Source organism: Rhamphochromis longiceps, linkage group LG3 (genome assembly GCF_057381845.1).
Source record: "Rhamphochromis longiceps isolate RC_006_pf linkage group LG3, R_longiceps_female_GT1.1, whole genome shotgun sequence".
Taxonomy (NCBI): Eukaryota; Metazoa; Chordata; class Actinopteri; order Cichliformes; family Cichlidae; genus Rhamphochromis; species Rhamphochromis longiceps.
In genome coordinates, this window is record NC_140559.1 from 15,844,865 (window position 1) to 15,871,560 (window position 26,696).

The 26,696-nt window shown below is 42.7% G+C and overlaps 2 protein-coding genes and 1 long non-coding RNA gene across 4 annotated transcripts; all 3 read right to left on the reverse strand.

Moving 5' to 3' along the window:
- Positions 1-99: 99 nt before the first annotated feature.
- On the reverse strand, positions 100-3,068 carry ift46 (intraflagellar transport 46 homolog (Chlamydomonas)). 2 transcript variants are annotated; one of them, XM_085401838.1, is made up of 6 exons: positions 2,997-3,068; positions 2,643-2,789; positions 2,041-2,333; positions 1,733-1,826; positions 1,523-1,654; positions 100-1,382 (listed from the first exon to the last, which is right to left on the reverse strand). In XM_085401838.1, the coding sequence occupies exons 2-6, from the start codon at positions 2,769-2,771 to the stop codon at positions 1,029-1,031; spliced, it is 1,002 nt and encodes a 333-aa protein (XP_085257964.1). In that variant the 5' UTR covers positions 2,772-2,789; positions 2,997-3,068; the 3' UTR covers positions 100-1,028. The 2 variants fall into 2 exon arrangements, with proteins under 2 accessions (XP_085257964.1, XP_085257965.1); XM_085401839.1 differs by having other exon boundaries at positions 2,908-3,048.
- A 504-nt stretch (positions 3,069-3,572) lies between these two features.
- Positions 3,573-11,724, reverse strand: LOC146673129 (uncharacterized). The gene is made up of 3 exons (XR_014910521.1): positions 11,161-11,724; positions 9,184-9,354; positions 3,573-6,136 (listed from the first exon to the last, which is right to left on the reverse strand). It is a non-coding gene; the product is annotated as an uncharacterized LOC146673129 (long non-coding RNA).
- Positions 11,725-15,524: 3,800 nt separating this feature from the next.
- On the reverse strand, positions 15,525-25,262 carry LOC146673130 (P2Y purinoceptor 14-like). Its single transcript, XM_085401824.1, has 5 exons — positions 22,999-25,262; positions 22,510-22,574; positions 17,246-17,360; positions 16,881-17,140; positions 15,525-16,465 (listed from the first exon to the last, which is right to left on the reverse strand). The coding sequence occupies exons 3-5, from the start codon at positions 17,348-17,350 to the stop codon at positions 15,820-15,822; spliced, it is 1,011 nt and encodes a 336-aa protein (XP_085257950.1). The 5' UTR covers positions 17,351-17,360; positions 22,510-22,574; positions 22,999-25,262; the 3' UTR covers positions 15,525-15,819.
- Between the last annotated feature and the right edge of the window lie 1,434 nt (positions 25,263-26,696).

Sequence of the window (26,696 nt, forward strand, 5' to 3'; positions counted from 1 at the left end):
AGTAAACACGTGCTCGCTCCAGCTCCTCTCCCACAGGGGAATTGTAGAAAAGGCTCTGCGTTTATTTTTCCATTAAACATAAAGTACGAAGTTACATGGAACATTTTTGACATAAGAAAAAAAAACACCAGCAAAAAATCTGACATACCTGACAAAGAAAGGTAAAAGAAAGACCTCCGAGTAAATAACTTGCTCGCTCCAGCTCCTACAACCAAATACAAACAGTGGGGGGTTCGCTCAACCCATCACAACTTCCAAGCTAGCCATAATTATATATTCGTGCTAGCATTAATATGACAATAATTGAACTAAAATCGCAATCAGAAACATCAGGGTGGCTAAATATGAATTACATGTGTGTTGCACAGGGTACAGGGAAACGACACCCACCTCCCCCACAGGGGAATTGTAGAAAATGGGAGAGGCCAAAGGGGTACACTGTATTTACAGGGTTGCACCAAAGAAGAAGAAGAACAATGAGGAGGGGCTCTAACCATAATGAATACAAATACAGGCTTGAAGGTCCTAACAGTCAGGTATAAAGAACACATTTTGTGTAATTATAACAATATGTAATCTATGACTGGGTTACACTCACAGAGTTTACTTTATTAATTACATATAATATATACGGGCATCTTTGAGTAACAGGCGTTTTTTGCAGGCACAGGACTTTACAGATGTTCAGACAGTGACCTTGTTCTGAGCGGCTGGTTTATTACAGCGTTTATCAAGGACCTTCATCTGGTCCCTGAAGTATTCAGGCTGCTGCAGGTGGCACAGGTGAGCAGTGAAAGCAAGCTTAGGTTAGATGAAGCTCGAAAGCTGTGTTTTTACAAAGAGCCTGAACATGGCTTTTATTTCAGAGGACAAACAGAAAACAAAAGGAGGAAATAAACAAAAGCAGAGCAACAGGTTCTCAGCTAATAAAAACTTTTACAGCAGCCACAAAATAGTCGAACATCTGGGGTTAGTTTTCAGTTCCTGAACAGACTTTTGTGACCATTTGGATGTGGTACTTCCAGCCACTAAGCTCTGCGCGTGAAGTGCTGCGAGTCTCTGAACTCCAGGTAGAGGCTGAAGAGCAGGTGCAGGGACTGGACGCGGCTGCCGTAGACGGGGATGTCGAGCAGGCTGCACACAATGTCCGCATACTGCAGCAGGTCACAGTTCAGGCGGGCGGACGGCAGCTGCAGGCGGTCCAGCAGCTCCTCGAGCTCGGTTGGCCACTCCTGCATCAGGCTGTCGATGTCAGGCATCGGTCTGCTGTACTGGACGCTCGCTGGCGGCTTGGAGCGGTGCAGCGCGCTGATGCTCTCCACCCAGCTGTCCACCGCCCGCGGGTTGCTCTGAGGGTTGGCGATGCTCGTCACCTTCTTCACCTGCAGGAAAGGAAACAATGAGGAGTGACTCTGACTTTAATGCTGAGTGTGTGTGCGTACAGATGTGTGCGTGTGTGTACAGATGTGTGTGTGTGCGTGCATACAGGTGTGTGTGTGCGTGCGTACAGGTGTGTGTGTACCTCGGTGGCGCCGTGTTGCTTGGTCTCCTCCGACAGAAACAGCGACAGCACCGTCGGGTCCGACTGCTTCACGCTGGGCTCATCCAGAACCAGCAGCCCCAGGTTGTCCGGTTTACCATCGGCCCTCGGCACCTGTGGGATCACAACATGAGGTCACTCTGAGGTCAGAGGTCGCGCTTTCTATGCTATCAGGTGCGATTGTGTTCGAACCTTGAGGAAGGCGTCGATGTCTCCCACTGCAGGGATGAAGTCCGGGATAAACGGCTTCAGGTTGTGCTCCAGCTCAACGGACTCGGGGGTGTATCTGAGACAAACACAAAACACGGAAACTCCAGATGTGTGCGTGACAACTACGTGATTTACTGCAGGGTCTTTAACAAATAAAGTGCTTTGAGGTGACTGTTGTTGTGATTCGGTGCTTTATCAATAAACTTTGATAAGGTTTTTTTATTTTTAGCATAAACAAGCACCAGATGGTGTTAAAAAACGTGAGTTGCCACATGTGTGTCTCTGCTCACCGTGTGATGTACTGGAACAGCTCTTTGATGTCGGTGCTGACGGGCAGGTTGGCGTAGTCGGCGGGATCATACAGGCCCTCTGGCGCCTTGTGGAGCTTGCTGTCCTCCTCCGATTCGTCATCTTCGGAGTCCTCATCGTCATCATCATCTTCTTCGTCATCATCCTCTTCTTCCTCTTCTGGCCGCCCCCCTCCCGGCTCCTTCCCCCTCCCATGGTCCTCGTCAAACTCGTCGCTGCTGCTGTGGGCCGACATCAGGCTGTGAACCCTCCTGCTGCTCCTCCTGAACTCCACCTGAAAGACGAAGAAACAAAACCAGGTCATGTGACCTGAGACCAACCTGGAGCATGGCAGGACTGACTCAGCTTACAGTTCAACTCTGATGGAAGGAAACTTTATTTAGTGTTTTAATAAAAACTGGGGCTCTAAAACATGATGCTCACTTAACATTACCAGATTCACTCTTCTGTCATTTCTACACAGTTTCTACACAGACGAGTTTGTGACTGGAAACACTTTGAGCTTTAAATAATGAAGAAACACGAGCAGGCGTCACGATCACCGGTTAAACCGGAGCTCTCTGCAAGGACAGGAGGAGATTACCTGGGGCTGGCTGCGGGAAGTCGGGCTGTACACGCTCGGTACCTCCTCGGCGTCCGCCACATCCAGGCTCTCGTCGTACGGCTGGTTCTTCAGCAGGCGGCCTCCTCTGTCCCGGTCAGCCCGCTCCATCGGAGCCCGGCGGGTCAGCTGCGGGCGGACACAGTAAAACCTCCATCAGAAACAACGGTTTACAGTAGCATTAGCCACCTAGCAGCAGACAGCTAACAAGAAGCCGACACCGGCGGTTTTAAGCCGATTAACCCACCTGAGACAGCACACACTCGGCATGCAGAGACAAACGACCTGCCGGCAGAGCTAAACTCAAATCTGATAAATATGTTTTAAATGTCTTACTTGTCGTCTGAGTTCAAGCCAAACTCGCTTTTCGGCGTCAAAATGGCCTTTGTGGAATGTTACGTATCTTGGCAACGGGACGGGCAGGGCATCTTGGGTAGTGTAGTTAGAATCTAATGAGAGCAGAAGCTCCAGCTCCAAGGCATATTATATTATATTATATTATATTATATTATATTATATTATATTATATTATATTATATTATATTATATAAAAATAAGTGCTTTAAAGTAACTGGAAGAAAATAAAACAGTGGTGCATTTATTATTGGAGTGAAGTGAATACAGAAGAGTCAGTTCTATATTTGTTGGAATCTCATAATCTCTCAGCTCCTCTTGACTGCTGAATGGAAATCAAACAGATGGATGGCTGAGGCTCTTCTAAATCTGGAGAGTGAAAGACTGAAATAAAAATAAATAAATAAACATGTTAACAAAACTATTTTAAAACCACAAAAATCAAATCTATATAAAAAGAAAAACTATTGAGGCTCATTGTCATCAATATATTTCTGATGAACACGCAGGGAAAGGTTTCCTGAAGTGTGAAGTGACGATATTTATTCATCTGTTCTCGATAACAAAGAGTTTACACAAACAAGGCCGTCCACAGCTGTTTGTGGGGCGCCGACTCCTCTTAATATAGGTACTTGTGTTATTTTCTTATTGCGGTGTTTGTATGTTTTCCACCTACCTGAAACAATTCAGGTTCCCTGGCAGCTTTTCACAGTCTCTCAGGAGAGTCTTTAAAGATGAACAAAAACAGCAAATAATCATAAAATAATATTTCAGGCCTTTGCTTTTAGTTGTGCATTATTCTTTTTTCATGCTATCTTTTGTCTGTTAACCTTGTGTCATCTGGTGCTGTTTAAATCCTATATTAAATGAAACTGGATTGATGTTTCTCATAAATCAGCACTGGCATTGACTGATTGTAAAATCCTGAGGCAAAAACGATTCTTTCATTAAACTCTATTAAAGCGTTTGGGTCATTGCAGATTTCCTGTCGAGGTCGTTACATTTTGATGATCTTGATTTTATGTTGGTTGGAAGTCACAGCTGTGCAACCTGTATGTGTCACCACCACCACTGAACATCATCCTCATCGTTTAGTGCACCTTCATTCTTCAGTTATGCTGAACAAGTTTTTACTCCAGAAAACAAGAGGGACTCGCGCCCTGAGGACATGTTCCCAGTAGTTACCACCTCATAAGCTGTTATTTGGTTCAGAAGTCAAGAAAGAAAACCTTTATTTAGAAAGCACATCTTAATCCAGGTGCAAATGCAAGTTGTGAAACCCCACATGTAAAGCCTCACAGTAAAGCCATGAATTAAACAAGTCAGAACAGCAAACATGAAGAAAAGAACACAATAAAAAAAATCAGTAATAAAAAGACCTAAAACTAAAACCCTAAACATCCATCCATTCACTTCCGCTTATCCTTTTCAGGGTTGCAGGGGGCGCTGGAGCTGATCCCAGCTGTCATAGGGCGAGAGGCGGGTACACCCTGGACAGGTCACCAGTCTGTCGCAGGGCCAACACACAGGGACAGACAACCATTCGCGCTCACATTCACTCCAGCATTCACACCTATGGGCAATTTAGATTTTTCAATTAACCTATCCCCACAAAGTGCATGTCTTTGGATGGTGGGAGGAAGCCGAGCATCCGGGGAGAACCCACACAAACATGGGGAGAACATGCAAACTCCACACAGAAAGACCCCGGCCTGATGGTGGAATTGAACTCAGGACCTTCTAACCACCGTGTTGCCAAAAATCCTTAAACAACAAAATTAAATTGAAAATATAAAGCAGCAAAAACGATTAGAACGATAAACTTAAACTAAGAAAAGGAGTAGGAGTTAAATCAGTTAAGATCAACATCAGTCCACTAAACAGGCCTCACAAGAGTGTTTCAGTCATTTCTTTATCAAGCTGATAAAATTTAGGTTGAAAAAAATGAGCTAATATTTGGCAGAAAAAAGAAAACAGTGCTGGGTATCTGATTTCCATAATTGATTTGATCCAATCAATTTTGACTCGGACAGAAATATTATAATTTGGATCGTTTATCTGTACATATCCATATTTTTATATCTGTGTATATAATAAAATCTGACACTAGTGAGACTTCACCACAGGTGTAAACATCACAGCAGACGTCTTTGTGTCAAAGTTAAGCTGGGCATACACGGTGCAATTTATGGCCCATTTTCAGACGAGATCGACTCTTTATAAATGTGACTTTTCCTTTTGTTTTACTTAGTGCTGTCAGCATCAACTCGCTAACCGAGATTTGGGGAGTTTCGCCTTAATCGTGTGTCATGCATCATGTAGTATAAATGGGGTAATGAGACGCGATTAACGCCTCACGACCAGCTCCCGATCAGCAATTGTACGGTCACATGGTTGCCACTTGTGAGGGTATCACACTATAGATGCGATGCCACGAGCCAATTTAACGCAACATCTCACACTCCGCGTGTGCAAATACAGAAACAGAAGTGAAAAAGATGAACTAGTAGAACTTTGGCAAGCCCATCCGAGCCTTTTTGATGTGGCCTTACAAAATTATCATGGCAACATCCGCGAAAGAAGTTGGATGGACATTTCTGCTCAACTGCAGCTGTGTTGTAAGTCAGTGTTTTTCATTAGCATTTTAGTTGATGTTGTTGGTGCTGTGTGTCTGTGTGAGTGAAAGACAGAGATGGAGAGAGAGGAAGAGCAAGAGACAGATTTTGTGTTATATCTTAGCTATATAATATAAGCTTTGGTAACACTTCATGTTACCAAGCTAAAATTTGGATGCACAGTGTGAGCACTCAGGTCGCAGAGCTGAGCATTAGGGTTTACAAACATAGGGTTTCTCTCCAGTGTGAACACGGAGATGCTTTTTCAGTGTACTCGAAACTGCGAAGGCTGCGACACACTCTTCACAGCTGTAGGGTTTCTCTCCTGTGTGGATGCGCTGGTGGATTTGTAGCGCCTAAAGCGTTGAAAGCTGCTCCGCACTCGTCACAGCTGTGCGGTCTCTCTCCGGTGTGAATTCTATGGTGACGCTTTAAATTGTGTTTGGATTTATAGGTCTTGTTGCAGTCCTGGCACTGGTGCACAGTACGTCCAGTCTTCTTCTGTTTCTGAATAAACAGCAGACAGAAAGAGAGAGCGGTGACGTTAGACTCCACGAAGGAACAAAAAAATAAAACACAAGCACTCAGAGAGATCTATACTAAAACTGATGTTTTATTGTGTTTTTATTAAACATTAATATAATATATCAATCTTTGTGTGTCAGTGTGAAGTTGTATGCTGTATTGACATTTCTTAAATACCTCAAACCAAGAAAGAGATCATTATGAATATTATATTATTAAATCAAGTTTGGAGCTGATCCTTCATCTTAATCAGTGTGACGCTGACCTTTGACCCAGAAGATCATATAGTTTTTTATCTTTACACTTATGACTGGAACATGAAAAAATTTGCCATTTGTTAATCTCGGCAATGAGGGAAATGATGCCCACAATAACAACAACATGCTCCCCGAGTCTGACAAGAAGCCATAAAGCGAGCAGCAGGTACACGCTCGCTTTGCTGATCTCCTAATTGTGGTCATAAATATTTTGTGTAGTTGTGAACTGAGTTTTGTAGCCTTGTAAACCAAAATATCTGAAATTTTTAGGTTTGTGCATTTATAGATGAAAATTATGAGTGTGCAAAAAAGATTTGTGTAATAAATTATTTTTGTTCAGTTCTACTTACCGATACAAAGCAAGAAACTACATGTAAAACTGCGCTCAAGTTCCCTGGCTGTGTTGGAGTTTCAACTTGCAAGCACAAATTTTGACCCAATTTTTATTCCTTTCAGCTATTTGGTCAATGTCATGTCAATCACAAGTTTAAATATCCAGTCTGCGTGCCGGAGGGGTGCTTTTTAAAAGGAGCTCAGTAAAGCACCCCTCCAACTGATTGACATGACTTTGACCAATCACTTTGCAAAAACAAGTGGTTTTTTGCTTTGTACATGTAACCAGACCTTAGCAATTTTTTTTTAAAGTAACTTGTGTAAATATCTTTTACAAACACAAATTCTCATCTGTAGATGCACAAACATTTTCTGATATTTTATGTTTACAAGGGTACAAAACTCACAACTGCGCAAAATATTTATGACCACAATTAGACCCTGCTTGCGTTTGTGTTGCATACAAATGATATCACGGGATGTTCTGCTGCATTGCTATAACAACAATTAGGTGTTACTCGAGTGTAATAGAGGTCGTGTCCAAATTCATGGGCTACATCCTCCTGAGGACCCAGCCGTTGCGGTCTACGTGGGCCGGGTCCCCAGAAGGTCGGGTAGGCCGGAAGTAAACGGCTGGGGAAATTGGACGGTCGAGCCTTCTGATTAGTGTCACCGCTGTCTCTGTGGAGTATAATAAACTCGGCCGTCTGCTCCTTGCTATCTAAAATATAACAGGACACTGGCGTAAATTCTCGACCATCTCACTCTTCTGTTTAATCAGTTTTCTGTTTGACGCCGCGCCATGAATTCTGGGATATGGTAGGCCATGAAGGACACACCCTTCAAATTCGGGGAAAAGGAGGACGCATTTGTCGGCTGCATTCGGAGGAGTCTACGAATTTGGACAGCCTTCGGCGTGTCGCTATGACGTAATCGGTCTACAAATGCGTCCTCAGGAGGATGCAGCCCATGAATTTGGACACGACCAAAGATTGAAAATGTGACGTTATTCCAGGGTAAAACCACAAAGGATTGTGGGTACGAGTGGCAAGCGGTACTAGCGCATGTAGGCTTTCACATGAAAACAGTCACACAGCGATAAAAAGAAACACAAAAAATGGCAAGAAGCTGTTGTATTATTAACTGCAATAGTCACATGACAGCACCGGGAAGCCGACGGGTAAAGAGATTTTTTATTGGATTCCGTCGTGGAAGAGAAATTGTTCGAGCCATGTTTCCGAAATAACAAAGAGCCGACGGATGGCCTGGATTGCAGCCATTCAAAGACCAAATATAACGTCTCAGAACACTCCAGCTCACATGTTAGTCTGCTCCAAGCATTTCCACAAAGGTAAGTCTTCTGTTGTAGTTAATACATATTTTATCATAACATAATTGTTGATGTAGGTTACAAATAAGTCTTAATTTGAATTGAATTCATTGCGCTGTGCTGCTTTGTTCACTGTGGCTTTGCGGGCTAAAGTTTGTTGAGTTTTGTAGGAAAACCAGCCTACAAAATGCTGGAATGCGATCCAGACTGGGCCCCCTCTATCAACCTGGGTCATACCGAGTTTAAAGCTGCTACAACAGCGAGATTTGATCGGTTAAGAGAGAGAGCGATATCAAAACAGCCACAAAAGTCCCGCATATATGTGCCCAAGTGTTGTATTGAAACAATCAAGTGATGAATAACTGTTTTCCAGTATGTTGTTTTGCAATGTTTTTTGGTTGCATTGTTGATTTGTTTTTCACCGAAGCAGCTGATAAATAATACAGCATGATGGAATACAATGTTGCCTCTTTCTTGTAAGATTCTATGATAGAATGAAACAATAATGCCAGTTATAAATAAAGACAATGCATTGAATGAATTACAAAACACTCATTCTATTTCTATTAGATCTGAAAATGTTGTGTAATACTACAACCTGAAACGACAAATAGATGCGTTGGCCTGTACACGAGATAAAAGAAAAAAGGAACAACAGCTGTGAAGTGGAATAGTCCAAATCACCAAAGTAAACTGGACCTGGGCTTGTTGCAGGGATCTGAAGTTACTAACACTTAGGACCATATACTGCATTTCCCGGACTACAACACGCACCTGAATATTAGCTAAAATCAGGGGGAAATCCTGTTTTGTACATACATTAGCCGCACCTGACTAAAAGCCGCAGGTGTTTCAATGTTGACTTACATGTCATATGTAAGAGAATATGCACAAAGGGAACTGTCAGGAAAGAGATGGCTGTTTGGAGACATCACTTTTATTAATATTTTGAAAAACAAGTTATGGGTACATATTTGCATAACTTTTTAGGTATATGCACAAGTACCGGTAATTACAAGTACGAAACATGTACTGTGCTTCATAAATGAGTAACAAATGTAGTACATAACAATAACCTACAGCACACCAGAAAAATAGATTGGGCCTACCTTTTAGGCTCAGGTGCAGTGACACGGCTTTAACAAGAAGAAAAGTCAGTCATTCACCATCTTTCTCTTCTTCCTGCACTAAAACCACCAAAGTCCTCTTCTCCAGTGTCGGAAACGAACAGGCTCAGGATGGCTTCGTCATCCACTCTCCGCTTCTCTCCTTCATTGTCACTTTCAAAACCAGACGCAGAATTAATGATTAATGATTACCAGTGCTGGAAATGCTAGCGCTTAATGCAGTGTTTTGATTATGTTGCCACTCGTACCCACAATGCAATGCGCAAAAGTCACGTGGTCTGTCAATTTCTATGGAAAACCAGTCGAGCTAATCTGAGCAGGTTCTAATGAAAAGGCCCTTTGATTATTCATGGCTGGTGTGTGTGCCATGCCAGCCAACACACACACACATCAGCAGCTGGACCAGACTGTGACTCCATCAGACCTACACTGTTAGCTTTAGCACCTCCCTGAGGACATGTACTGTACCCACCTGCTTCAAAGCCTCCACCATTATCCCCCCCGAAAAAGTTGTTTCATTATTCCTGTCACGAGAAAAACGATTGGTACGATGGATCATACAATTCTTTGACTTCATTTAGAATCACAGTGATCCTCTGGACAGTGGAAGAACATATGAACAGCACAGACTGGATTCATACCCGCGACCCTCTTCTTGTACAGCACCACCATGTGGCACGTGTGCCTGTGAGTTTATCCACATCTAAGGAAGAGCTGCACATCTGCTGAGCCCTGCACGATGACCCAGTGGGGCTTCCCTGGATCATTAACATTATTGTCACTGTCATTACTTTCCCTCATGTTTAAGGCTGCACCACCCCAACACAAGAACATACATATTACTGTTTCATTGACAGCTTTAAAGGATATTTATTCGTTTATAACATTTTTTAAAATCCGTATTTTACGTTGATTATTAAAAATAATTTAAACAGTTTATCGTGTTTATTTAAAACATTAATTTCACTGGAAATGTTTTGGATTTATTAAGAAATGATTTAAAAGCAGTGAAAATGATTTTAATGTGAGAGACCCGCTGTAGGAGATATTATTCAGTTTGCTTCGTATTTATTAGAATGTTTGGCTGTTTTATATGTTTGTTGTTAGATTTGTCGGAGTCTAGCGGGACACCTCGGGCTATCCGCACCAGTTGGCAGCTGCACTGGGTCTTTGCTGTTTAACAGCAGGATGCTCTGTCGGGACTTCTGCGCTGGACTGAATCAGAGGGCTGAACAGCAGAGAAAAGGCTTCTAAACATTTCCACTGGAGAAACACGTGTTACAGGCATAGACCACGGATGAAGCCTCAGTGAGAAAAAACCTTTTTGACTTGAAAAATGTCTTTTTTAAGAGTAATCTGGCCAAGAGGACAGCTGAAATTGCAACAATAGTTCTGTAAACATATTTTAAGTGGACAAAAGGGAGCTGATTGATTATAATGTAAGTACAATGACACAGTAATAAAGATACTTGAGAAACAGGTAATTTTTTAAATTTTATATATAACCCCCTCTGTAATACCTGTTCACAAAAGTTTATTTAAATCAAATCAAATCAAATCAAATCACTTTTATTGTCACATCACATGTGCAGGTACATTGGTACAGCACATGTGAGTGAAATTCTTGTGTGCGAGCTTCACAAGCAACAGAGTTGTGCAAAATACAATAATGTAAACAAGCAAAATACAAGAATGGCTACATCTGAAACTAATAATTTAGCAACATACGCAAAGATATTACACATAAAAAACACATGGAAACAGTGGAAATCATTTTTTTTTGCAGGCAATCACTTTTTGCCACAACACCGTCTACGAGCCAGTCACGGATCCCAGAACAGCCAGCGGTTTCCTGACTAAGGTTCAGAGCCGCGGAGGCAAAAACCGGCAGATACTCGTGTATTCTTCTACCCACACCGAGAAGGATCAGATATAAACCCACGCGTCCTGCTTACTGACCTGGGCTCCTGAGGAGGAGGTGGGGGCTCCAGCAGTCCGCTGCTCCAGCTCCTGGTTCTCCTGCATCACTACAGTGTGAATCCACCAGCAGCGCACACGGTCTGTGACTGGAAAGCACACCGGACAGCTGATATCTCCTGCGCGTTCTCGCGAACTCACCAAAAAGCGCGTGCAGGAGAATTAAGAGCCGCCCGTTCAAGTGATAAAGTCGCAGATCTCGCGGTATTTGCAGCACTGTACTCCAGGGACGATTTTAGCCCATTCTTGGGGGTGCTTCAGAGACAGTGCATGAACTCAATAAAAAGTAATTGCGTAGTATAGGTTCTATTAAAATCCAGCTTCCCTTTATGGTTTGATGGAAAATTGGTTAAACCATTGCTCAACTTATGACTGGATGACAGCAGATAATTCTGGTGAAAAGGAAACTGACCCTGTAAGCACTTTGCAGCTGAGTCGAGGGCTCGTGGAAATAAGGCCATGAGGAGTCCAGTGTGAGTACGCGTGCAGCCTGACATTTGGGACATCTGACAGACTCATTAGTGTAACTCAGGGTGTGAGCAGCAACTCCTGTATAGTAGACATAAGAAAGTAGTGGTTAGTGCTTTTTTTTTTTAGCCGAGACTCCTGGGCTCATTCCTCATGCTTTGATGGTTTTCTTTGATCCAAAAACAGGTTAGTTTAACCGCCACTGCTGGGCTGTGTGGAACAAAGTGAGTTAGCACCATTTAAATAAATAAAAAATATTGGTCTATTAAATGACTGGCAGCTAGACCATCGCCGGCTTAAAAACAGACGATCTATACTGTCAACAAACAACTCTTCATCTGCATTTTTTCAGAATAAATTGTTTTCTATTTTGTGCACCGGAGTACACCGCTCTACAGATGAAACTCGAAAAGTGGGATAAATCAACACACACACACACACACACACACACACACACACACAGGATGGAGATGGAGATGATAACTTGACATTCATTAGGGAGGAGCTCACTGAGTGTAAGCATAGATAGGAGGAATTCCTCCTTCTCATTCATCTGCACTGTGCATCGTGTCAAAAATGTCCATATCTGTCCTTGTAAAAGTAGCTCTAAAAATGAAGTCAAAGGAGCTTGCAAAGAAAAGCGAAGAAAAATGAAGAAAAACTCTTTTTCTTTCTCTCACTTAATAAATAATAATTCTTAATAAATCTAAATCCACTATTGTAAAAAGAACGAAATAGCCCTCAGTCTTTGCCAAAAAATGTTTACATTTGTAGACCTCTACTCACCAACTGCTGCGATCATTCGGTCTCTATACAGCCGAATGCACTCGGATCTCCACTGACTCATCACAAAATCTGCTGAACTCTCCTCAACCATGCCCCCCCAGCAACGACCCCCTCCCTCTCTGGACAAACATAAATCTTTTTTCACACCAGATGCAATTCGTCAAGCGTCTGGATTCAATTAGTCACGTTTCTCACCTCTAGGAGTACTTCCGGTAAAGTATTATCCACCATTGTCCTTATCTTGGACAACATCTGCCTCTCAGACACCACCCTAACTGAGTCCAGCTCCATCCGCACAACATTGCTGGCCTCGCAGATGAGTTCATTCAGTCTGTTGACATCTGTGACCCTCGACCTGACCCTCCTCCCAGCATGCAACAGCATGGAGGATTGCACTGACCACAACAGACTCACAGAAAATCCTGAGGATAAACCAACAACGAATACAAAACCCATTAACTATCTATTAGCTGCTTTTTCCCTAAAACACAATCAGGCGAGAGAAATAGTCCACTTTGTGAATGCTGAAGGAGATTTCTTCCATCTTATTAGTACAAAAGGTTGTTCTTAGTAAAACCTGTGCTTTTGTAACATTGAGGATGGGGAGAGCTGGAGGCTGCATGCCCGGATGGAAAGCTTTATTACATTTTATTTACATTTGTTTAATTCAAAAAAGGAAAATTTAGATAAAAAGGAAAGTTAGATTTACAAATGTGCAACCTGAGCGTGAGACTATCACACACTCAGAAGGATCCCAGAGAAAAGTTAAACTGTGTCTTCACACAGCAGCCAGAGTGTGTAATATGACAATTTCTCTGACTCACAGGATGACCCCCGGCCACGATCTCGAACTCCTCCCAGACTCTATAAAGTCATTTAAGAGACACAGGCTCCACTGAGAGCCTGGGGGACGGTTTTGATCTGACCAAGCAGCCAAATTTACGGCCTTCTGATGAGTGAAGACTGCAGTTTTTGAAACCACCAGCTCTGCAGACACTAGAAAAATCCGCAAATCCGTACCAGCTGCCCTGTGATCCAGTGTTTCTGGTCCCCTCATCACATCCATGCTTTTTCTTCCACTTAAAACATCGCTCTTTTGTGAACACTTTTCTAAGTATATTATACTTTTAAAATGTGGCACATGTAATTTGATCATCAAAGAACATGATCTTTAAGAAAATCGTTAATCATATGAAAGCATTTCATATTTTGATGAAACTTTTATAATGTTTTTCTTACACTGTGTGTAATTTTTATAGAAACCTTGTTCATTGTATGAATGTGTAATTAATTATCTTTTTATCTATAATAAAATGTTTAATCTTGCATTTTTGTACTTTGTGGTTATTGAATAAAAATGAGTCACACATAGCACTGATAAACGCAGACGACTGAAAGAAATGTTTGATGGAAAATTAAACATGTGTTGTCACCAGTGTTTAAATAAAAAAGTCTTGAGTCTGTATGTAAAACATGAAAAACTCCATAGCAGTGATACTTGTTCTTAGGTGCACTTATTCTTTGCTATGGCACGTTACTGCTCCAATAAAACAAGAAGATCTCATATTAAAGGACATTTTTTGGCCATCCCGTGTTCTCATTTGCTGTATTCTCTTAATATATTAGAGCTATTTTCGGGGACAATAATACTTATGTTTTCAATGAGGTTGTGATCTTAAAGTCAGTCTCATGATTTTAGAGTAATGTGCAACAATTGTAATGTCATTTAAGTTGTTCTTGTGTGTGACTGCACACTGCCGTGAGAGGACCTCTTAGTAAGCTGCACAGCAGAAGTTTCAGTTCAGGTTTATCTATACATTACCAAATTACAACAATAGGCACCTGGAAGTGAGACTGTTAGTCTCACAAATGGTGCAAACTGCAGAGAAAAGCATCAGTGTGGGAGTCAAAAAAGGGGCAGCTTGACCAGTGAGGAACAACATATAATTGTTTGTAGTGATGTGTCGGTCGCAAACGAAATGGCTTTTAGAGCCGGCTCTTTGAAGTGAACGACACGAGCCGGCTCCTTATTGCGAGCCGTTGGGTTTTCTTTTTTCCTTTCTCTCACCCTCTCTTGCACTTTTTTCCCGCTTCACTCCGCATGCGAGCCTTGTGCTTTACGCTGGGCAGAGGGGGGAGGGGCGGTAGTTACACTCGCAGTAGCACAGGAACAGAGCGGGAGGGAGAGAGAAAGAGCCAGGGACAACAACGTCACATTAGAAAGGTATAGTAATCATCCACAAGTATTTTCAGTTGCAGATGATAAAGGATTCAGAAAGTTTATTCATGCAGGCCCATATGACAGAGAATGTGCATGTTCTTTTTGTTTTCATATTTTAATTTATATTTAATTGTGTTGTGGTTTGCAGTGTTTTGTGTTGTTTCACTTAAAATTTCCTTAAAAGAAAAAAGCTGAAAATTTAAATAGTTAAAAGTTGAAATGTGACTAGTTGGTTTTAGTATTATATGATTTATTTATTACATTTTATGTGGAGTGAATAAATAAAAGTATATTTATGGTGGCCCCTAGAGACAAAGCACATACAAACTTCAAAACACGTACAAAACACAACAGAAGTGCTCCAGGATGCTAGGGGCAGTGTTGAGCTTTTGTTACTTAGTGGCTACACAAGCCAGGAAGTACCAACGACCGGATTTGGTGTGTGGTAGTAACAAGTAAATGAACTTTTTTTTTTTTAATTATTTGAATGTATATGAGTGTTTGTGTATAAATACACAAACAATACACACATGCTTTCAATTGAGTAATTTAAGTGATCTAGGTAGCTCTGTTAAGAAAGTTCAGTTAACGCCGGTTCGGAGCCGAAAGTGCCGGCTCTCTAAAAACAGCCGGAAATCCCATCACTAATTGTTTGAAACAACCAAAAAAACATTAAAACATTATTTATTTACTTATTTTTTAGCTCCAGTGCCGAACAAACATGTGAAAACATCTGTGTTGAAAAACAGTAAAGAAGCAAACCAGCCTGGAAATCTTAGATATTTTCTTTATAAGCAAAAGCAGTAAATTCATTTCCAAGCCTTTTAGAGTTTAAGATTTTTATTATCAAATGTACAGATTACTGCCGAGAGATAAAAAGCTCATCTGGATACGTGTGAATGTTAAAACTGTTTCCAGAGACAGATATTTAATATGCATTTTTTCTTTGAATCTGCCCACACACTGGTTCACTTCATTCATGCTAAAGCTAAATGCTAGCAACACTGACACCTGTGTGTTTGTGCTGAGTTCAGCCTCATGTTGATATCTGAGCACAGAAGAAGTCCTGCGGTTCATGAGGACGGGGATCCATGATACTGGTTTCACTAATCGGACTCTCAAAACAAAAGCAAATCTTGTCATTTTATAAAATGCTGTACGTTGCCTTACATCACTGGTGTTGATGTAGTGATGTCCAGCTGCTCCCTGCTGCTCTCGCTCTCCTCATTTGCTTGTTGGATGTTGGTCCTCCTGGACGCCTTTCTCACCTGACCTCGAAAAGTCTTACAGAGGAAAAAGTAAACAACAGGGTCCAGACAGACGTTGAAAACTGACACCATGGCGGCCGCCTCCTGCAGGTAGTACAAAACTCGACCCACAGAGCAGCTGTTCGAAAGAAACACAAAGGGAAGACGAACCAGGTGATATGGGACAAAGCAAACGCAGAAGATGCTGACCAGCACCAACATGTTCCTGCGAGACTTCACCAGCTTCTCAGAACCAGAGGAGGCCAGCTGCCTCTGCTGTGACTGCAACACCTTGCGGGAGATGCTGTAGTAGAAGAAGACCAGGGATATGAAGACTAAGAGGACAATGATTGCAGAGAAGGTGTGGAGGATTTTGTACAGCAGGCTGACTGATGAACTAAAGGAATCAACACAGTAATTAGAGGTCAAAGGTTCCTTGGAGCTGATAAAAAAGCTGATAAAAGTGATTGTTGGAGCCAGGAGAATAACCCAGGTGATGACAGAGATGATTCTCGCAGTTCGTACTGTTCGTACAGTTCCTGAAGGATGTACGATTTTCCGATACCTGCAGACAGAAGAGGAAGGAGGCAGAATACAACTTCACTAATCACAACAGTGCCAAAACTGCAAAAGTAAATACTGAGCCAGAAAAAGGTACATTCATGCTTTTGTGAGGAGCACAGGGTGTGTACTTAACCACTTAATCTAGTTTTTACGTTAAAGGTTTCTTTTTCTTTCTTTTTTTCCCTTTTTTTCTCTCTTTTTTTTTTTCTTTGTCTCTTCTCTTCTTTCTTTTTCTCTTTGCCCTCATCTTCACCAAAGGAAAAGCAGGGGTCAGTTTAAAGCCCTGGTAGCTTTCAACCTCTGGACCTCCACAGCGATTAAATAGGAAGCCATTACTTCAAACAAATTATAAGCTTCATAAGCCAAGAAAAGGTTAAATTAGAGGCCCCTCTAATTTAACGTTAAAGGTTTCTTACCTATTGGCAGCGATGTACGCCATAAATATGATGCTGGCGTACATGTTGAGGAAAAAAGCAGAAGCTCCAACTGTGCAGTGAAGCAGCTGAACCATGGCAGAGCTGCTGATGTAGTGGGCGATGCGCAGTGGCAGAGAGAGGCAGAGCATGAAGTCAGCAGCTGTCAGGTTCTTCAGGTAGACCATCAAGCTGCTGGATGCCTGCTGCCGAGCCCGACAACAGTAAAACTTCATGATGAAGCCATTGAGGGGTAAACCCACCTGTAGAGACACAGAGAGGACGAGAGAACAGGACGTTTGTAGATGCACAGAGAACCTTGAACCAGTTCCTTAAAAAAAACCACAATCTGATTATTTGAAACTTACCAGAAACACCAGACTGTAGACCAGCATAAAGAAAGGGTTGGCTGATGTGTCGACATTACCACAGTTCTCGTCCAAAGACAGTGTTTCATTTTTGGGGTGAACCATGTTTCTGGTGCTGGAAAAAAAAAACACTTTAAAAAAAACAGTCTTTTAAACTGAATTTATAGGTTCATTTTTTAAAATGATTCACTCTTAATTTGTTTTGTTAAATTAATGTTGGAACAATTTTAGATATTGTGCTACAGGTTACAGTCTGCAGTTGTGGAAGGAAGCATACAATAGCTTTAAACCAGACTGTTCTGTTCTATTAAAATGCGAGATTTCACACCTTTAAATGTTCATTTCAGATATGATCAATTGCAAGTTTCTGTTTTTAGAGTTTAGCAAGATGCTTCTGCTTTTTGAGCATAGCTCATACACACACGTTAGGTTCATTGAAAGGTCATCTGTCTATGTATGGTATGGCTGGAAACGCACAGACACACATGCACCTACACACATTCTGTACATTAGTACCTTAGTTGTGGAAGGAAGCATTGATTAGTAAAGATAAGTCAACACTCTCATGAATCTTATGACAATCCATTAAGCACAAGCTGAAGCAGTGAGCTGTAGGCAGAACCTGGACTCATCGCTGAACATAACGTTTCTCTATATGTTCACGTTCCAGTGCACACGGTACTGACACCAGGCCTGACGGTGAAGGGCAGTCATGGCAGGCCTCCTGGACTCCAATGAGCTTGGATATCAAGTTAAAGGAATTTACTCGAATTGCCTGCAAGTTTATATATTTCAATGTTTTGTTTTGCTGTTTTAATTCCTTTAAAGAATGAAATGTGCAATATAAGTAAAATTGACTTTGACATTGAAATTATCACGATGACTGTGTGGCAGGCAGAGCTAGGCCCCAATAGCAGGACTTGGAAACAAAGGGAGTGAACTAAAAGAGGCAGCTTTAATTACTCTAATACTGAACGCTAAAGCACAAACATACAAAGCTAAAAAAAATAGAAACTAGAAACACTTAACTTAAATACAGGCAGGATAACGAGAGGGTGGGAAACGAGAGGGTACACACTGGGACCAGAGAGAAACTAATTACTTGGAACAGATGAACTTTGAGGTTGCATGCTCAGTTAACTAAAAGTATTTTTTATCATGATGCTGGATTGACATCTCTTGAACGCTGAACTCAGCTGTGTTATTAATCATTGATTGTTTTTGCTCCACATGTCAGGAACTATTAAAAATGATAATTGTCATTTTTTAAAATCAGCAGAAGCACAAAAGATGTGAGTCTGAGAATCCAGCTGGACCTGTATTTAACGTATCCCTCTGCAGTTTTTTGTGATGATGAAAAGTTACTTCTGTTGTTATGTCTTCCAGGTTAAATTGTAAACCATATCCAAGATGGCGCCGCGTATGGATGCCCTGGTGCTTCAGTGCATTACTTCTGTCTTGTTTTTGTGCATAACTTCTGTGTCTGGGCACTCCTCTGGATATTCTTACACCAGAGAAGAGCTTCTTAACTACAGGACTACAACACCTGGGGATTTACTTCCAATATTTGTCGCATCTGCGGCAGATTTACTGCAGACTCTGATCAGGAAAGTGAGACGCCGAAAGAGAGGTAAGCGAGCCGGCGCACTCGTGCGTCTGAGGAAACGCGGACTGTGAACTGCTCTTCCTGGGATCTTCCTTTCCAATGTACGCTCACTCAGGAATAAGATAGACGAGCTGGACCTGATGAGAAGCATGAACAGAGACTTTGCCTCCTCCTGTGTCTTATGTTTTACGGAGTCGTGGCTCTGTGAGGACATCCCGGACAGCGCGCTCAAGCTGGAGGGCTTTCATCTGCTGCGCGCGGACCGGCAGGCCTCTCTCTCTGGTAAGACCAAAGGTGGAGGTGTCTGCTTCTACATTAATAGTGGCTGGTGCACAGACGTAACAATGATTGCTCAGCACTGCTCTTCCTCTCTGGAATACCTTTTTATTCACTGCAAACCGTTTTATTCTCCGCGGGAGTTTGCTTCATTCATCCTGGCCGCTGTTTACATCCCGCCAGATGCGGATGCGCAGGCAGCTCAGTGCGCACTCGCGGAGCAGATACTGCACATGGAGCGGACATTCCTGGACTCCCTCATTATTGCTCTTGGGGACTTTAACAAAGCCAATCTGAGCCATGAGCTTCCCAAATACAAGCAGTATATTAAATGCCCGACCAGAGAGGAGAGGACATTAGACCACTGTTACAGCACGATCAGCGGGGCCTATCGTGCGGTGCCCCGCGCTTCACTCGGACTTTCTGACCACGTCATGATCCACCTAATCCCCGCGTACAGACAGAGGCTGAAGCTCTCCAAACCTGTCGTGAGGACCAAAAAACTGTGGAGCAACGAGGCTGTGGAGGAGCTTCGCACGTGTTTGGAGACCACAGACTGGGACACAATGAAGGCTGCTTCTAACAGCTTGGACGAGTGTACGGACACTGTCACCTCCTATATCCACTTCTGTGAGGACAGCATTGTGCCATCACGCACCAGGGTGAGTTATAACAATGACAAACCCTGGTTTACTGCTAAACTCAAAAAGCTGTGGCTGGAAAAGAGAAAGGCGTTCAGAAGCGGAGACAGGGACTGCTACAGAGAGGCCAAGTACAGGTTCACTAAAGAAGTGGACATTGCTAAACATCAGCACTCTGAGAAGATGCAGCAGCAGATCTCAGAGAATGACTCGGCCTCTGTGTGGAAAGGTTTTAGGAATATCACCAACTACAAGCCTAAAACCCCCCACTCCACTGATGACTTGCTCTTGGCCAACACCCTCAACGACTTTTACTGCCGTTTTGACGAGCCATCAGGCAGCCTTCACACCTCCAACGGCCCCAACAATAGAGACACTTTGGACACTAATTCCCCCACCTCTCCCCCCTCCATAGAGCCATCACCACCTTCAAACACTTCACCTACAACACCCCCTCCTCACCCCACACAAAAGAGGATTTCACACCACCTCCTCCCACCACAACTCTTCATATTCATGAAGCAGATGTGAGGAAGCAGTTTAAGAGTCTGAATGCTCGGAAAGCTCCCGGCCCAGACGGTGTGTCTCCTGCCACCCTCAGACACTGTGCAAACGAGCTGGCCCCAGTATTTTCTGGCATTTTCAACTCCTCACTGCAGGCATGTCATGTGCCTACCTGCTTCAAGTCCTCTACCATAATCCCTGTCCCCAAGAAACCTAGGATCACTGGACTAAATGACTACAGACCCGTGGCTCTGACATCTGTGGTCATGAAGTCATTTGAGCGCCTAGTTCTCTCCCATCTCAAGACCCTCACGGCCCCCCTCCTGGACCCCCTGCAGTTTGCATACAGAGCCAACAGGTCTGTAGATGACGCCATCAACATGGCCCTACACTTCATCCTGCAGCATCTGGACTCCCCAGGGACCTACGCCAGGATCCTGTTTGTGGACTTCAGCTCTGCCTTCAACACCATCCTTCCAGACCATCTCCGAGGCAAGCTTTCCCAGATGAATGTGCCTGATCCCATCTGCCGGTGGATCACTGACTTCCTGACGGACAGGAAGCAGCATGTGAGGCTGGGAAAGAATGTCTCGGACTCCCGGACCATCAGCACCGGCTCCCCTCAGGGCTGTGTTCTTTCTCCTCTGCTCTTCTCCCTGTACACCAACTGCTGCACCTCCACCCACCAGTCTGTCAAGCTAATCAAGTTTGCAGATGACACTACCGTTATTGGACTCATCTCGGACGGGGATGAGTCTGCCTACAGGAGGGAGGTTGAACGTCTGGTGTCCTGGTGCAGCCACAACAACCTGGTGCTGAATGCCCAGAAGACAGTGGAGATTATTGTGGACTTCAGGAAGCACACAGCTCCACTCCCCCCCATCATCCTGACTGACACCCCCATCACCTCTGTGGACTCATTCCGCTTCCTGGGTACCACCATCACCCAGGACCTGAAGTGGGAGCCCACCATCACCTCCGTCATTAAGAAAGCCCAGCAGAGGATGTACTTCCTGAGGCAGCTGAAGAAATTCAACCTGCCAACACGGACGATGACGCAATTCTACACTGCAATCATCGAGTCCATCCTCACCTCCTCCATCACTGTGTGGTACGCTGGAGCCACTATCAGGGACAAACAGAGACTGCAGCGTGTTGTGCGCTCTGCTGAGAAGGTGATTGGCTGCAGACTCCCATCTCTGCAGGACCTGTACACCTCCAGGACACTGGGGCGTGCAGCTCGGATCTCAGCTGACCCTTCTCACCCTGGACACAGTCTGTTTGACCTGCTCCCCTCAGGCAGGAGGCTCCGGTCCATTCGCACCAGAACCTCTCGCCATAAGAACAGTTTCTTCCCCTCTGCTGTTGGACACATGAACAATAACCATATGACTGTTCCCACCACTAACACATGACCCTACGCTGTGTTCACTGCATCATTCCATGTTTGGCACTGATCACCACCTGCACTCATGTATATATCATGTACATATCTATCTATCTATCTATCTACTTAGCACTTTTAATTCTTATTAGCACTTTTAATTCTTATTCTTATTTTTATTTTCATGTCTATTTAAGTGTAATTTATAACAGTATGTTTGCACTGAAGCACCGCAGCAATTTCCTAATGTTGTAAACCCACTCAACATTTGGCAATAAAACCCTTTCTGATTCTGATTCTGATTCTGATAAAAGACACAGCGCAGCTCTAACCTCAACCCTGTTGTCTTTCCTGTTTATGACCACTGAAACTGCTGCACAGAAAACTCAGACACGTAACTTCCTGATTAGTTGTTAAAAGTTAGTTAGAATTTAAATTTTTGTAAGTCATAAAGCCTTGGTGGTTTAATGGCATCACTGTAAATCAGAAAACACACAATGATCGATCGTCTCTTGTAACCTGACTTGCTGATAACTTGTGTTAAACAGGTTTTATATTGTGCTGAAAAAGTATTTGACCCCTTCCTGATTTTTTTCTAAATATAATGATGTGTTAGTCACAGTATGTTCTAAACAACATTATCATGTTTGAGCGTAAGGTTGTTTGTCCATGCATCTGGCACCAGGACACCACGAACCTTAGTCAATAAGAGACTTGTAATCGTATGTCCAGATTAGCTTCCAAAACACTAACCCAATTACTTTTGTTCCTTAAATCAGGACTGGTTTAAAATGATCTTATTTAGTTTTTCTGTCAGTATTAAATGTGAGAATCAGACACCATCAGGACTCACCTCTGGTTCTGCTGCGAGGAGGAAAAGTTGCTTCAGCCGTTCTCAGTGTGATGGTACCACTGTAACTAAGGAAATGCACAGTGACATCACTGCTGCCCTGCACACTGGTCTATTTCCTCTTTGTCTTCACTGTTAAACTGACACGACACGTGTCCAAAAGAGTCGAGTCATTCTCTGATCAGCTGCTGCTACACTTCTTATTTTAGCACTGACTCACTTTATTGACACTGATTGATTTTTTACTAATGTCCTTCACCTCTTCATCACTACAGCTAACATGAGACAGCACCTGAAGCCAATTTAGATTGCATCTGAAACAAGTGTCATGGATCCCAAGACTTTCTGAACAACTCAAATATTTCCTCAGCTCAAAGGTCAATCGATTGATGGTGCTGGCCAATGGATGCAATGAGGCTGATGTAAATCTGGGTTCAGTTTTTAAAGAAACTCCAGTGTACAATGTGGATCAATAAGGATCAAACCACTGACCTTTTGATTGGTAGATGACACACTCTGCTTCGTGAGCCACAGCTGCCTTGAATGCTGATCCAAAAACTATGAACGCACTGGAGAAAACCATTTCCCATCATTAACCAACGACCATTTCCCCTCCTCATCCAAATCCATTAATTCAGAAAAAAAACATTTATAGATATCAGTGTCTAAAATATGCATCAACTGATTTTTATATTTAAAATGTATAAAACAGGAATCTTGTTAGGTTTTTTTTCATGAGAGAAGACTAATTTCCTCCAATTAAACGTTTTCACGAATCATTATCAAATTGTTACAATTTAAAATTACTGTTACACAGCACCAGGGACCTTCTGTATTGTAACTGTATTGCGGGTCACAGAAACAGAATGTTAGCATGATTGGTGGAATCAGTTGAAGGTGTCTTAGGTCTGATACATGCTCACGTTTCTTCTTCTGCAGCTTTCTGGGCATCTTCTTATATAGAGATTTAACCTTCTGCTAGCAACGCTCCCATTACCATGGCAACCACCTCTTGCCCTCCAGTCAGGCCTGTAGAGTTAAAGAAGTGGACAAAGTGCATATCATAACAGCAGATTCATGATTGAGGCCAAATTCCTGTGAGGGAGTTGTGAGAAAGTGTTGTGTCTGCTTGTATCAGAGTGGGCACAACTGCTCTACAATATACTGTGTGCAGTAAAGAATAAAATACAAATACTGTATGTGATGCAAATTATGAGATATTAGCCTTACAGATAAAAATTAATCCCAACAGTCTCCAGCTCCAGTCCTTGAGAGCTACTGTCCTGTATAGGGATGGGTATCGTTTAGGTTTTATCCGATACCGGTGCCAAATCGGTACTTTTGAAATGGTGCCGGTGCTCAAACGGTGCTCAAACCGGTGCTTAAAGAATGGAGAACACAAAATTGGTTCAAAAACCTCTCATATTCAGCTGATTTTTTGTAAAAAGATAACAATGTTAGCCTTTTCTGCAGCTATGGGGCATATATGGCATCACTCTTAGCTGGAAGCAGTGCTTAAACAATGGAAAAAAAACAAACTTTGTCCAAAAACCTCTCATGTTTAGCTGTTTCCCTCTTTTTCTTTGGTCATTTTAGCCTTTTTGGCCAGGGTGAAGGGAGTATCTGCCATCAAACAAGAAGACAGCCGCATGTAGCTACAGTGTTGGGAAGGTTACTTTTGAAATGTATTCCATTACAGAATACAGAATACATGCCCTAAAATGTATTCTGTAACGTATTCCGTTACGTTACTCAATGAGAGTAATGTATTCTGAATACTTTGGATTACTTAATATATTATCATGCATTTTACAACTACGTGAATGTACTATTGCTGTGTGATTTATTACTATTACTGAAGGTCCGCGGCTCCGAACCGTATTAAAGGGACCTCTGACTAATACGGGTTCCTTGTTGGGCTTGTAGCCGAAAAATGGCTTTACTTTGTTGTCTGGGTCAACTCTGCTTGCGAGAGACAGAGAGAAGCGTTGAAAGGTTGCTCCAACAGAACTTATTGTTTCGGAGGAAAACACAAACACAGCGTAAAGTCGAGTCTTAATAGATGACTTACAACTGGGCTCATCAGGCTCTCTTCTTGGCTGCAGTGGTTATTATTATATTTACATGCTTCCAGCTCCCGTTTTTGCTCGATGACAACTCGTACTTTTCGACTCTCCTTTTTCTTCCACCTTGCGCTCACAGACACATAACGAGTATGGCAGTCCATTCTCCCTGCAGCACGGACTACACTGCCCATGAGGCTACATTCTTTAGGGCTATGCCTGTAGCATTCTGCCTATTAGCTTAGCACAACAACAAAAAGGCCTCTCACCCAGGAAACACGCAGAGCGTCCCCCTGTAACCATGGCAACCGCAACGCTGCCGCCTGGAACTACAGAATGTAGCTGTCAAACAAAATCGAAACAGTCCTGACCTGCGACAATATGAAACAGGAAAGTACCGCCGTGTAATCCATTTATTTCAACAAAGTAACTGTATTCTAAATACCACCTTTTTAAACGGTAACTGTAACGGAATACAGTTACTCATATTTTGTATTTTAAATACGTAACGGCGGTACATGTATTCCGTTACTCCCCAACACTGTGTAGCTATGATGATGTTTGCTAGTTCACCTTACATGCATTAATGTAATAACGTGGTTAGCCTACTCAACGTAAATTACACACGAACAACATTAAGCTACTCACGCAGAGAAGAACGGCTGCTGCTGCCATCAAATACGGTGCATTTCTCGGTGTTTCATCGGATTCGAGGTGTTACCTCCTTTGACAGTATCACAGTATCAGCTTAAAGCACTTGTTGCAGGCTGCTGAGTTTGCATATTTTGCTGTGAAGTACAGCCAGACTTTTGACCGCTTCGCCTTGGGCATTTTTAATCTGTAGCTCTGCATAAAAGAACGTACGTACCCGGACCCGCCTACTATCCTCGGAAACGTAAAATGATTGGCTAGAAGTGTATCACAGCTCAGGAAAAAAAAGCACCGAAATAAAGCACCGAAATGTGCGCTGCTTTTCGGTCTGGTTACTACCGTTTATGTCAGAACCGGTGCCATCATGGCACCAGACACCGGTACCCATCCCTAGTCCTGTATGGGCTCAAAATGTGGTCATAAATATTTTGTACTTGTAAATCAGGATTTGTATGTGTAAAAAAAATTTGTGTGTGTGTAAAAAAGATTTGTATGTGTAAAAAAAATTTGTGTGTGCGTAAAAAAGATTTGTATGTGTAAAAAAATTTGTGCATGCGTAAAAAGATTTGTGTGTGTACTTAGCCAAAACAAACCCCTGCAAGTTAGAAGTACAAATTTTGACCCTATTTTTCTTCCTTTCATCTGATTGGTCAATGTCATGTCAATCACAAATGTAACAATCCAATCAGAGAACAGATGGGTTTGGCTGTCGGAGGGGCGCTTTTTTTGAACTTGAACTTTTTTTTACACACACACAAATTTTTTTAACACATACAAATCCTGATTTACAAGTACAAAACCGATTTACAAGTACAAAATATTTATGTCCACATTTTGAGCCCATACTGTCCTGCAGCTTTTAGATGCATCCCTACTCCAACACAGCTGAATCAGAATCAGAATCAGAATCAGAATGGGGTTTATTGCCAAATGTTGAGCAGGTTTACAACATTAGGAAATTGCTGCGGTGCTTCAGTGCAAACATAGTGTCATAAATAGCACTTAAATAGACATGGAAAAAAAATAAATAAATAAAAGTAGGGATAAGAATTAAAAGTGCTACGTGGAAAGATATGTGCATGAGATATACATGAGATATATACATGAGAATAAGAATTAAGAGTGCTACATTGAAAGATATATACATGAGTGCAGGTGGTGATCAGTGCCAAACATGGAATGATGCAGTGACACAGCGTAGGGTCATGTGTTAGTGGCGGGTACAGTCATATGGTTATTGTTCATGTGTCCAACAGCAGAGGGGAAGAAACTGTTCTTATGGCGAGAGGTTCTGGTGCGAATGGACCGGAGCCTCCTGCCTGAGGGGAGCAGGTCAAACAGACTGTGTCCAGGGTGAGAAGGGTCAGCTGAGATCCGAGCTGCACGCCGCAATGTCCTGGAGGTGTACAGGTCCTGCAGAGATGGGAGTCTGCAGCCAATCACCTTCTCAGCAGAGCGCACAACACGCTGCAGTCT

Bases quoted from the DNA above. Each gene is read 5' to 3' on its own strand.
- ift46 (XM_085401838.1), bottom strand. From the start codon at position 2,771: ATGGAGCGGGCTGACCGGGACAGAGGAGGCCGCCTGCTGAAGAACCAG. The intron at 1,827-2,040 runs GTGAGCAGAGAC...TGTTTGTCTCAG, and splicing joins CTGTTCCAGTACATCACACG to ATACACCCCCGAGTCCGTTG. The intron at 1,655-1,732 runs GTTCGAACACAA...GTGATCCCACAG, and splicing joins ACATCGACGCCTTCCTCAAG to GTGCCGAGGGCCGATGGTAA.
- LOC146673130 (XM_085401824.1), bottom strand. From the start codon at position 17,350: ATGGTTCACCCCAAAAATGAAACACTGTCTTTGGACGAGAACTGTGGT. The intron at 17,141-17,245 runs GTAAGTTTCAAA...GTGTCTCTACAG, and splicing joins TCTACAGTCTGGTGTTTCTG to GTGGGTTTACCCCTCAATGG. The intron at 16,466-16,880 runs GTAAGAAACCTT...TTCTGTCTGCAG, and splicing joins GCGTACATCGCTGCCAATAG to GTATCGGAAAATCGTACATC.